Source organism: Sphaeramia orbicularis, chromosome 9 (genome assembly GCF_902148855.1).
Source record: "Sphaeramia orbicularis chromosome 9, fSphaOr1.1, whole genome shotgun sequence".
NCBI lineage: Eukaryota > Metazoa > Chordata > Actinopteri > Kurtiformes > Apogonidae > Sphaeramia > Sphaeramia orbicularis.
This window is the reverse complement of record NC_043965.1, coordinates 16853184-16865701: the sequence shown is the minus strand read 5'-3', so window position 1 is coordinate 16865701 and position 12518 is coordinate 16853184. Positions and strand designations below refer to the sequence as shown.

Here is a 12518-nt window from a genome sequence, read left to right as displayed (position 1 = left end):
TTTGTTTTAAGTTGAGACACAACAACTACGTGCACCGCAATAAGAAAAGCTCCGTTCAGTGTGGTTTAAGTTATCATCCCTGTTCATCTAACATCTGGTCTAACCATCCATTTTGTTCCATTTTAACATGCAGACACAGTCTCTAGCTCTAGTTAGTAAGTCAGTCTACCAAGGTGAGCCCTACTATTTAAGCATTCACCCCTGAAAATACTGCAGCCATTTGCAAACAACAAACAGCAAACAGCAGTCTAATTATTTAGGTGACTTATCGGACAAGCTGTTGTACGCATCCCAATGAATCGCTCGTAATAGCATCTTCAGATTTATTATATATCACAGACGCTGCTGTATTCATGGATGATCCGTCTTTTTCGAAAAGGACAGCTGGCTGGCATGAATGCCCAGAGCGGTATGAGGAGCGGACGTGCTGGAGCACAAGTGATTCCTTTGTTTTATTTTTAACACTCCATGCTTTACTCATCCATTTCCCCCCTTTTACTCTGCCACCTCTTACTCTCCTTGTTTTTCAGTGTCCTCTTTGTTGTTCCTGTCTTGTCTTATTTTACTTCCTTTTTTAACCCATAAAGACCCAGTGCTAATTTTGTGGCAGTTCCCAAATGATTTCTTTTCACTATTTTTAATTTTTCTTAAACAATTTATCGTGATTTATTCTAATATTATGCTCAGCATTTTTGCATTCTTATGTAAGAATCAGGTATTTTACTATTTTTAATTCACTGATCATATAGATGTGCATAAAAGCTCAAATTTAAGATGAGGGTTTTTATTTCAAAAACGGAGAAAACTGAAGAAAAAGTGACTTTTTCAGCAAAGATATCAATAGCTGAATGTAAAAATAAGTGTGTCCATCCACTGTTGTTGATCTAACTCCATGGGTGTTACTGGTGAATCAGTAGTCGCTTTTCCATTGACCCTCAAATTGCGCGAATATAACTTGTGCATAAAAATTTACCTAATGGAAAATTTTTGCCAAAACTCTTGTTTTTCGATGAAAAGATTTTGCGCTGGCAAGAGGTGGTTTATCGGGCGTAGCGTAATTACTATATCATGCAAAATTGCAATGGAAAGACCTTTTTCTGCAACTAGAGTCACATGAATTAAACTAGAAGCACTCGGAGAGCGCAGACCTCCGCCAAGGCTGATCAGTGGCCCCCCCCGTGGGCCCCCCCATGCCAAGGAGGTTATGTTTTTGCCAGGGTTTGTTTGTTTGTCTGTCTGTCTGTTTGTCTGTCCGTTAGTGTGCAACATAACTCAAAAAGTTATGGACAGATTTTGATGAAATTTTCTGGTCTGCGCCCCCCCTGTGGGCCCCCCCACCCCCGATCACCACCAAAATTTAATCATTTCTTCCTTATCCCATTTCCAACAAACCCTGAAAATTTCATCCAAATCTGTCCATAACTTTTTGAGTTATGTTGCACACTAACGGACAGACAGACAGAGACAGACAGACAGAGACAGACAGACAGACAGACCCACCCTGGCAAAAACATAACCTCCTTGGCGGAGGTAAAAAGAATGTTGACGTACGTTACAACAAGCGAAGAAGAAAAGTTTTAAAAGAAACATGGTGCGGTATGTGTGGACACACCAGAAAACTAATCATTTTTTAATTTAGTACGAGATAGAGGGGTAATATATAATAATAATAATGAATATATCTGTAAATCAACATGATATTTACGTTCTTCACCATGTTTATGGCATGACTTCTTGTGCCATCTCGCGATAAATAAACAAATCATCGCATTTGTGATTTAATGGAAAAATCGACATTACGCATTTCTGTTTTTTCGACATTTAGTAAATATTAGTAAAGTTTTGCGCATGTGTCCAATGGAAAGGCGACTGCTGTTGCAGAAGATGACAGTTTTTCCACAGTAACTACTGAGCCTCTGAACGTCCAAATGAGTCATATCTGATGACCATGAAAAGACGACAAACTGTATTTTACACCATTTTTTACATGGATTCGTAGGATTAATGGATCAACTGTTATTTATCTTTTCATACCAGTAAATGATTTTGTTTGGGAATTATGGGTTAAAATTTGTAACTCTTTAGCCATTTTGACTCAATTTCCTCTATCGGTTTTCCTTTGTTTTGACTGCCTCTGATGGTGTGTTTGCCTGCACTTTTCTTTTTTTATCGTCAAAGCGAGGGTTGAATGGTTGGGTGGCCATGGAGGAAAAGTTTATTTTGGACCCACTGCCAGTGTTTGGACAGTGCAAGTGGGTGGTTTAGTCAGTGTAACAAGCCAATTTTAGCAACGCCGGGGTCATTGTCAAATTTCCGCTTTGACTGCATGGCTGCGCTACACTTTCTGTCGTCTGCTCTTGCTCACTCTTTCAATCCCTCTGAGTTGGTGAAGGCATTTATGGCAAGCCAAAGTGACAGCTGACTTCAGCTCTAATCATCTTAATCTGACCACACACGGTTGCTTTCAGCTATGAACTCTTTGCATCTATCTATCTGTTTTTCCATCTTTTCTTCTCGCTCTTTCCTTCTTCCTGTCTGCACTTAATGGAACGATACCAATACATGACTCACTGACTTACTCATTCATTAACATGCACGCCAGCCATGTGTGAGTGATATAATGAAAGAAATTGTAAAACAGTTATGATTCCTTGTAGCCTATATACTCGGGGTCTGAAGCTTCTGATGCAAGTGATCCTTTATTTCTCATGGAAATGGCATGTTAGCCTTTCTGAATCCATTATATTTAAGGCTCTTTGTAAGAAGGAATACATAATAAGAAGGGAGGGGGTAGCCAGTTTTGGCAAAGAGAAAAAAATGGACAAAAAAGGGTAGAAGCATTTTCTTTCCTATGAAAAAAAATCATTTGCATTAAAGGAGTGATATTTTGCTGTTTTTAAATGGAATTATGCATTTTCAAACATTTCCCGGTGGTCTACATAAACTGTAAATGCTATGCTTTGGTCTGAATTCTTCATTAATTCAACTCCACAGGTCCATCTTCAACCCTATTTCTGAGTAATGACACCAGAAAGGTCGTTTTGAGTGCTGGCTCTTTAAATGCAAATGAGCCACTTCATGCCCCACCTCCTCCAGGTTTTTGTTCATGCTGCTCTGTCCCGTTCAGCCACTTGTGTTCGTTAATACAACCAACAATTGAACATTTTAGGTAATCTGCTCAAAGTTTGGACATATTTTCAGTATGGACTACAACCGCTGCTGATGACAATTATTATTATTAAGTACTCGAAGAAATGTTCGTCTGAGGTCTGCAAATGTCGTGACATAACTAGATATAGATGTAACAAATTAAGCAGGAATTAAAACAGGTGGTAGAAATCCACTTGATTTTTGCCAAAATGAATATAAAGATAGCTTTGCAGCACCTGGAGAGTTCAAATTCAAACTTTTTGAACTATTAAGGTCCCCTAATACACAAATAAATGTACCAAAAACTAATAAAAGTGGGTTTAGTAAAATATGACCCCGCTAAGTGCCATTTAAGCATTTCCTATTAATTCCATTTAGAAGAACATGCTGTGTTTCCCACATTTTGCAACTTAACTGAAAATTTAATAAAGCCACTGTGGCTTTATCAGGTAAAATTTCTGTTGTGTGCACCATTACAGAGGTTGGACAAAATAATGGAAACACCTTCACCTCAAGATGAAAATGCCCCAATCCATACAGCTAGAATTGTTAAAGAATGGCATGAGGAACATTCTAATGAAGTTGAGCATCTCGTATGGCCGGCACAGTCCCCAGACCTCAACATTATTGAGCATTTATGGTCAGTTTTAGAGATTCAAGTAAGATGTCGATTTCCACCGCCATCATCTCTAAAAGAGTTGGAGGGTATTCTAACTGAAGAATGGCTTAAAATTCCTTTGGAAATAATTCACAAGTTGTATGAATCAATACCTCGGAGAATTGAGGCTGTAATTGCCGCAAAAGGCGGACCTACACCATATTAAATTATATTTTGTTGATTTTTTAAGGTGTTTCCATTATTTTGTCCAACCCCTGTACGTCTTATGTTAGTGTTACTTACTGCTGGAAAGTGGGCTTAGTGCATATTTGCAGAGATCTTTCCCACAGTAATGCACCTTATGTATGATCATCTGGTGTTTCAATTGCATTTTGGCTGAGAGGGAAAACCAAGACGCAGAATTCACTCCTCCTTTCATCTGTCACATTGTTTTGTGTTTTCAGATGCCAATCTGTACTGAAAATGTGTGCATCGGCTCTGTGATGATACCGAACCAGCACGTCCGCAAACCAGATGAAGTCAGATCCAAAGAGGAGCTTCTTCCACTGGCCACTGACTTCATAGACCAGTACTACACCTCCATCAGAAGGCAAGCAAGTCCTCCTTCTGCAGAGTAAACACAAAGGAGCAAAGCAAAGAAGCACAGATTGAAAGGAAATTGACAAAGTGCAAGTCTTGGTGCGTTTTTGTAATGAGTAAAAACCAGACAAGGTCAGAACCAAACAGTGTCCACCGACTTTATAGACCAGCCTTACACCTCTATCAAAAGGCAATCACCCTGAGACTGCAGAGTAAACACAGAGGAGCAAAGCAAAGAAACAACATATTTGACAGTGAAATTGCAAGGAAATTGAACAAATATATTTCTGGTGTATTATTATGAGCCAATGTGACTTTATTGAGTTGTATTTATATGGCTGTAGGTCTTAATAGCCTACTTTATAGTTGTTAGCTAGTCTGAAAGGCCTGGAAACTAAAGGACAAAACATTTATTGAACTCAGGCAACAGTTTCATCCTTTACTGTTCAGAAAAAAAACAGGTTGCTGATTTTGTATAGAGAAAATGTCTTGTATTAACCTTCAAAGTGCTTTAGTTAGGCATTTAACAGCTATTTTAATAAATAGCTAGCTTATTTAGCTAAGAGTACAGCTACATTAGCTTTAGGAGTTTATCTATTTTCCCTCCATTTTTATTTGTTGTTTTTTTATATTACTAATTTAATAGGAATTCATTATCGGAACATGACATGTTCTCACAAATATATATGCATTTTGACAAAAAAAAAAAAAAAAAAATAGTGTAAGCTATTTACGTAGCCTACTGTGCATTAACCCTTTCATGCATGGTGGTCACTACAGTGGAAAGCTTTTCTCCAGCTGTTCTCTTATATATTCATGTATTTTGTTGTTTTACTTCCATATCAGCCAAAACAGTGGACACTTACGCATCATCCTAAACACTGAAATTCATACCATTACTGTAAATTGGCTGTTCTAGATAAACTTGATCTGCGGTAACATGTTTGAGTGTAAATTAATAGCTTGTTATTGTTATTAAACTGCAATTAAAGGCTTTTTTTTAATATTGTTTTGCATAATATCTCCATGAAGTGAGTAATGACTAGTATTAGAGTATGTTAAAATGTGAGAAAACAACAGATTAGCAGCATTAAAAATGTTTTTATTTCATAGTTTTCACACAATATATCAGTAAATACATGTTTCTTTGCTTCCAAAATTAAACGTATGGTGTCCAGCTGAGTGGACATTTTTGGAACTGCATGAAAAATAGGTTCATAAAAAAAAAAAAAAAATTCAATTGCATTCTTTTTTTCATGTCTACAGAAGAATAAAAACACTCAGGAAAAAAAAATCTTGATTAAGGTTCTCATAATTCATGCATCAAAGGGTTAAAGGGGACCTGAAAGTGAATTCTCATTGTAGTTTATTTTATTTATACCTTTGCAGGTAGGATATAGGACTAGAGTATAGTATGTTATTCACTTAGATGTAGCGTAAATGTGATTGTATGTCATTACATCACATTATCAGAGGCTTTAGCCATCTTGAAAACAAACTAGGTAACGATATTAGTTGGTTCGTCTGTGCTGTTAGCTTGTTTAGCAGGAGGAGTTACTGAAGTAAATACAGGATTATTGACATAGATGTAGATCACAATTTACAGAATATATTTTTTTCTTACATGCTCATAATGTTATCATAGCTATTACATTATGTATGATCCCAGTTAATATGACAGGTCAAGGCAGACTGAGACGATAAGGGACCGGATAGTGTTTGATCATATCCTAATCTCCTGCTTGTGCATACATGTTGTGTTTCCAGGTTTGGCTCTAAGGCTCATGTGGACAGACTGGAGGAAGTGACCAAGGAAATTGAAGCTTCAGGAACTTACCAGCTGAAGGACACGGAACTGATTTATGGAGCCAAACATGCCTGGAGAAACGCTGCCCGATGTGTAGGAAGGATCCAGTGGTCTAAACTGCAGGTAAACATCACCAAAAAATCACCTTAACCTGTATATTTGCAGAATATTTTAATTATTTACTGAGTGGCAGCGTGGAATTGATGATCAAGGTATCGGTATATTTAATGTAGAGCTGCAGCTATCGATTATTTTCCTCAATTTGGATTTAATTATTATTTGAATAGGTGAAAACAAAATAAATAAATAAATATGTGAGACATGTCTAAAAATGACGGCTTGTTCTTTATTCTAGAACCAGTTGAAACAACAACCATGAAAAGTCTAAAAGTAAAAAGATTTACAAAAAAAATTCTATATATAAATAACGACAAAGAAGTCAAATGACATCTACAAATAATGTGTATCCAACTTATTAACAACTTAAGGTGGAACTAACATACAACTTTAAAAAAAAAAAGACAAATATTGTTAATGTTAATGTGAAAGCTTAAAAGTTAAGAGTAAGTGATGGTTCCAATGAAGAAAAGTGAGCATATACACTGCAAAAATCTGACTTTGATAAACTGACTTGAATTTGGAATATTTTTCTTGAAAGATTAATTTTTTTTAGATTTATTTACTTATTGAAACTTAATGTTGCTAAGATTATTTGACTTCTTCCAAAAATTTTCATCTTGAGCTCCCCCACTTAGATATTACAGCTAATTTTAAACAATATTTAGAACAAAAACAAGCTACATTGTTGGGGGATGAGTATGAAGGACACAGTAACTGTTTGACCACAAGAAATTTGTACTTGTTTTATGCAGTTTTGTCTATAAATGCATATAGTGTATATTAAATATTACATCTTCGTAAGACCATACAGGGCGGGGAAGCAAGATTTACAATATTTTGAGGCAGGGATTGAAAGACAGTGTATGACCAATTAGTTTATTGAAAGTCATGAGAATTTATTTGCCACAAGAAAATTTACATAATAGAAAATGTTTTTATTCTGTGTCCTCCTTCTTTCTCAATAACTGCCTTCACACGCTTCCTGAAACTTGCGCAAGTGTTCCTCAAATATTTGGGTGACAACTTCTCCCATTCTTCTTTAATAGTATCTTCTAGACTTTCTCGTAATAGTTTTGCTCATAGTCATTCTCTTCTTTCCATTATAAACAGTCTTTATGGACACTCCAACTATTTTTTAAATCTCCTTTGGTGTGACGAGTGCATTCAGCAAATCACACACTCTTTGACGTTGGCTTTCCTGATTACTCATATGGGCAAAAGTTTCTGAAAAGGTATGGATAATAGTGTTAGGTATGATTATGACATCAATATATGTTTGGTTTCAAAACAATTGATGTAGTGCCTGCTGAGAAAAAACAACTAAATGTTCATTGTAAATTTTGCTTCCCCACCCTGTATATATAAAAAAAAAAAAAATCTTACCAGGAAGACCAGAAACAATTATATTCTGCTTTGAATAAGAATTTTAGCATTCTATAATCCTGAGATAATATTTTATTTTATTAAGCAAACTTCATGCGTGCAATTTTCTGACTGCACTGATATTTTAACCCAATAATGAGTTTAATTTTCTTATTTTTGTGCAGGCCTTTTTTGCAGTGTAATCATTTTCTGCCTGTTCGTTCCATGTTGTTTGTGTTGATCTTGGCATCATGTGCTTCATAATATGTGTCCGTGTGGGGAAAAAAAACAAAACCAGCAGAACCAATGTTTAGTGGCGGTGAAATTAAGGAAACAGAGTTTCAATTCAGGAAAATTATAATCAAATATTTTTTAAAATTGATATATCATTTCAGTTCTCTTTTTAATGCATTTCACTGACTTTTTTCAGGTTTTTGATGCAAGAGACTGCACAACAGCTCATGGAATGTACAACTACATCTGCAACCACATCAAGTACGCCACCAACAAAGGCAACCTGAGGTAAAATTCACACACACGTTGCTCTGCTCTTTACCCATATCTCGGTGCCTTTGGTGGCCTGACGTTTCCTTTTGCTCAGCCTCTACTACACTCGTCTCCACCTCCATCTGTCACTTCATGTATCTCATCACCCCTTTCCATCTCCCCGTACCCTGACTTGACCCGCTGTCCCATCTGTCAGCGTGTGTGTGTGTGTGTGTGCTCTGCCTCTTAACACACTTTCTGACACTATCTGCTGCCTGTCTATCTGTCACTGTCTCGGCACCAATCCCTGCCCTGGTGGCGAGGCGACAGACCTCGCTAACAAGCAGTCATTTGTCAGACCTGCACAGCGCTCGCTCGCTTTCTGCCAAGTCATAATCACATGTGACACCTTCTATTTACTTCTTGGATGATGGATAGCTCCTAACTCATTACTGCATTTAGCCCGGCTTTCGGAAGGGACAGTTCAGATACACATGTTGATAAGAGACAGTGCAACATCCTGGCTGCAGCTCTCCTCGTCTGGCTTGCTTTGCTATAAACACATAATGCAATTAAAACATGTTCAATACCTATTTTGGAAGGATTTTTCCTGAAGATCACTTACTTATATTACAAAACAAAGACGATTCAGATTTCTCCCAAGCCATAAACTATCTTAAATGAATGATCTGACGTTGATACACTTACAAAATTACAGTTAAAACACAATGTAATGGGTGGCTTCCTGTAAATATTTGTAGAAGCTGTGAAATTAATGAAAAAAAAAGCTTGTAAATAAATGCCACACTGCTAAAACTGGCATTTTATGAGGCAAACTTTGTTTGATGGAATATTAATTCACTTTTTCATCTTTACTTTTCATGACATCATCATAAACATGATACAGATACATGAACATATATACACTAATAGGGGTGTAAGAAAGTATTGGTTCTGCAATATATCATGATATTTCATTTCACAATACTGTATCGATATTAAAAAGTACTGTATAAATATTTTTAGGTATTTATTGAAATGCAGATATTGTGGAGGTAATTTTTTTTTTCTTTTTTGTTTTTCTTTTATTATTATTTAACATTCTTTTATTAAATAATGTTAGTTCCTTTGTTGGGATTGCACAAAAATAATATGATGTTTGAACATTTGAACAGGATCTTAAACTGTAATGTCTGTAAAACATAACTTAAGTTTTAACACAGGAAAATTTTGTGATATAGCATTAAATCCTGTTGTGATCAAATAAAAATGTGTTTAGTATTTGTGCATATTTCTTGTGTAATTCCATTCTTCAAGGAAATAATCATTTAAAAAATAGAAACAGTATCACAGTATTTTTAACAGTATCATAATATATCGTGATATATCGTATCATGATCTTAGTATTGTGATTTGTATTGCATCACCAGATTCTTGCCAATATACACCCCAATACACTATATGTAACAGATTTATGAATGAACTTACAGCAGTAACTGTAACTGTAATCAGTTATTGGGGAAAAAATATGTAAGTAAATTACAGTTCTCAGTCATAATGTCGGTGATTACAAAAGGCTTTTTTCCAAATATGTTATTTCTTGGTAAAAAAAAAATTGTATATGTGAAATCTGTCGGGTTATAATGTAAACAGACTAATGCCTTTATTGGTTGAAATTTGGCAGTATTTTTCGGAAAAAGCCACATTACTGCACCAGTGTGGTTTAAATGGATGTTTCAAGACTTTTCAGTTTTATTGCACAGTTTAAAGCATTTGATTTGGTCATGATATAAACTGCATGACATTAATATGATGAAGAAATTTAAATAATTAAATAACATTATGTGCCCCACAAGCACGATTTAAATTCAGCCTTTTTCCAGTTAAATCAGTGTTTTACAGGCTAATGTGTGATGTGTAATATCTGGTCTCTACACTTACATCATCATAAACTTTACATCAACTAAAGCTCTCTGAAAGCTGATATTTTTGTGTTTCCTGCAGATGTAGACTGTTAGCACCATTGGCCCGGATTTACACCAGCTGCTCTCTCACTTTCCACAGCGATTTACAACCAGCTTAGCAGTATTAACACTTTACCCGATCGTGGCATTAAAACACCACTGGCATGTAAAGCAGGCCAAAGGTAGCTGCATGAGCCTGACCCTGCTGGGAGTTGTTGGACACAACTTAATTGAATATGCCCTTTTGTAAATGACATCCAATATCTAGCATCTGTAAACGTCGTTGTTCATCCCTGAATGACTGTGAATGAATGAATTCATGCAGTATCTTTAGCCTTATAGTAAAACATGTTACTATGAATACTGTGTGTGCAGTTTGGGATTCTATTATATGAATAGATGTCTTTGTGCATTACACAACATGCCAAGTTATTGTTCGGTGTTTACCCCGCCCCCCAAAGGGGAGGCGAGGGGTATTGTTTTTGGTTCGGTTTGTTTGTTTGTTAACACGCTAGCAGCAAAACTTTTGATTGAATTCATACCAAATTGGGTTTATAGATTGCCAGTGTCCCAGAATAGATGTCATTACATTTTGGGAACAGTGGGTCAAAGTTCAAATTTTTTTTTCTTAATTTAACTTTTTTTTTCCCATTTACTTATAATGGATGAACTTTCAGATGTCTATAACGGCAAAACTATTGGTTGAATTCATACCAAATTTGGTTTATAGATTTCCAGTGACCCAGAATAGATCAAATTACATTTTGGGAACAGTAGGTCAAAGTTAAAAATTTTTATAAATTTTTAAAATCTTTTTTTTTTTCCCCATTTACTTATAATGGGCAAAAATTCAAATGTCTGTAACAACAAAACTGTTGGTTGAATTCATACCAAATAGGGTTTATAGATTGCCAGTGACCCAGAATAGATGTCATTACATTTTGGAAAATGTATATCAAAGTTTAAATTTTTTATTAATTTTTAAAATCTTTTTTTCCCCATTTACTTATAATGGCCGAAATTTCACATGTCTATTGCAGCAAAACTTGAATTCATGCCAAATTTGGTTTTATAGATTGCCAGTGATGCAGAATAGATGTGGTTACACTTTAGGAAAGGTAGTTCAAAGGTCAAATTTTTTATGAATTTTTAAAATCTTTTCTTCTCCCATTTACTTATAATGGGCGAAATTTCAAATGTCTGTAAAAACCTCAATTTTGTTTCAGTTTACTTCAGACCTTGCACATGTATAGAGGCAATTGTATATGCTAGCATCACCGCACGCATTGACATGATGACATCAGCTGGATCGGTGCCAAAATAAGCTACAAGATGTGTAAGAGGCAGAGTTTGTTGTACCTGGCACCACTTGTATTTGTTTTCTTTTTGCAGGTCGGCCATTACCATTTTTCCTCCAAGAACAGACGGCAAACACGACTTTCGGGTGTGGAACAGTCAGTTGATTCGCTATGCAGGTTATAAACAGCCTGACGGACATATCCTTGGAGATCCTGCTAATGTTGAGTTCACCGAGGTACACATTAGGAGATGCATTTTTAAGTCATTGTACTGTGTTGCAAATATTCATGCTGGGGGAAAAAAAAAAAAAACCTTCATTTTGCACTGAGCTCATTTGGTGGGTTCCAGATCTGCATGCAGCTTGGATGGAAAGCTCCGAAGGGGCGTTTTGATGTCCTGCCCCTGCTGCTGCAAGCCAACGGAAATGATCCTGAACTGTTTGAGATCCCCGAAGACCTCATCCTGGAGGTGCCCATCACACATCCAAAGTGAGTTTCGCCTTCCCTCTAAAGCTTGAATAAAATATACAGAATCTAGCACAAACAAGAACACGGGGGCCGCGCACAAAAGACATCCGCCTACTCGCACATACTTTAACAACACTTCTGAAACAATGGGGTACTTTTAAGCCAAGAAGTCTGATAGGTTAGCATTGCAATCCAACTGTGCTGATTATTCCCAGAAAACAGAGCCTTCTATTCTATATCTGTTGCGATGCCAGCATTTGTTGTAACCATGGGGCTTGTTAGTGAGGTTTGAAGTTTTGTGCTGTTTTTTTTTTTTATTTATTGCATTCACTTTACTTTTTAAGAAAACACCTCAGACAATTATTATGTGACATACAAAAAGCACGATGCCCTTAACCCATAAAAACCCAAATATCTACTGATATAAATATTTAATAACTTCTGATCCATTAATCCTATCAATATATGTAAAAAATTGGTGTAAAATGCAGATTTTCATGGTTTTCAGATATGACCCTTTTGGACATTCATTAGGAGTGTTAGAAAATATCGGTTCTGCAATATATCGCAATATTTAATTTCACAATACTGTATTGGTATTGAAAATTATTGTATCAATATTTTTAGGTATTTATTCAAATGCAGATATGGCAGAGGTTCATTTT

At 36.0% G+C, this 12518-nt stretch overlaps 1 protein-coding gene across 1 annotated transcript in view; it reads left to right on the top strand.

The window, feature by feature from the left end:
* Positions 1-12518, top strand: part of nos1 (nitric oxide synthase 1 (neuronal)) — a 94815-nt gene that overhangs the window by 34430 nt on the left and 47867 nt on the right. The window contains exons 5-9 of the mRNA XM_030143960.1: positions 4213-4358; positions 6116-6278; positions 8068-8159; positions 11480-11621; positions 11735-11874. Of these exons, the coding sequence (XP_029999820.1) occupies positions 4213-4358; positions 6116-6278; positions 8068-8159; positions 11480-11621; positions 11735-11874 (683 nt within the window). The remainder of the gene's footprint in view (positions 1-4212; positions 4359-6115; positions 6279-8067; positions 8160-11479; positions 11622-11734; positions 11875-12518) is intronic.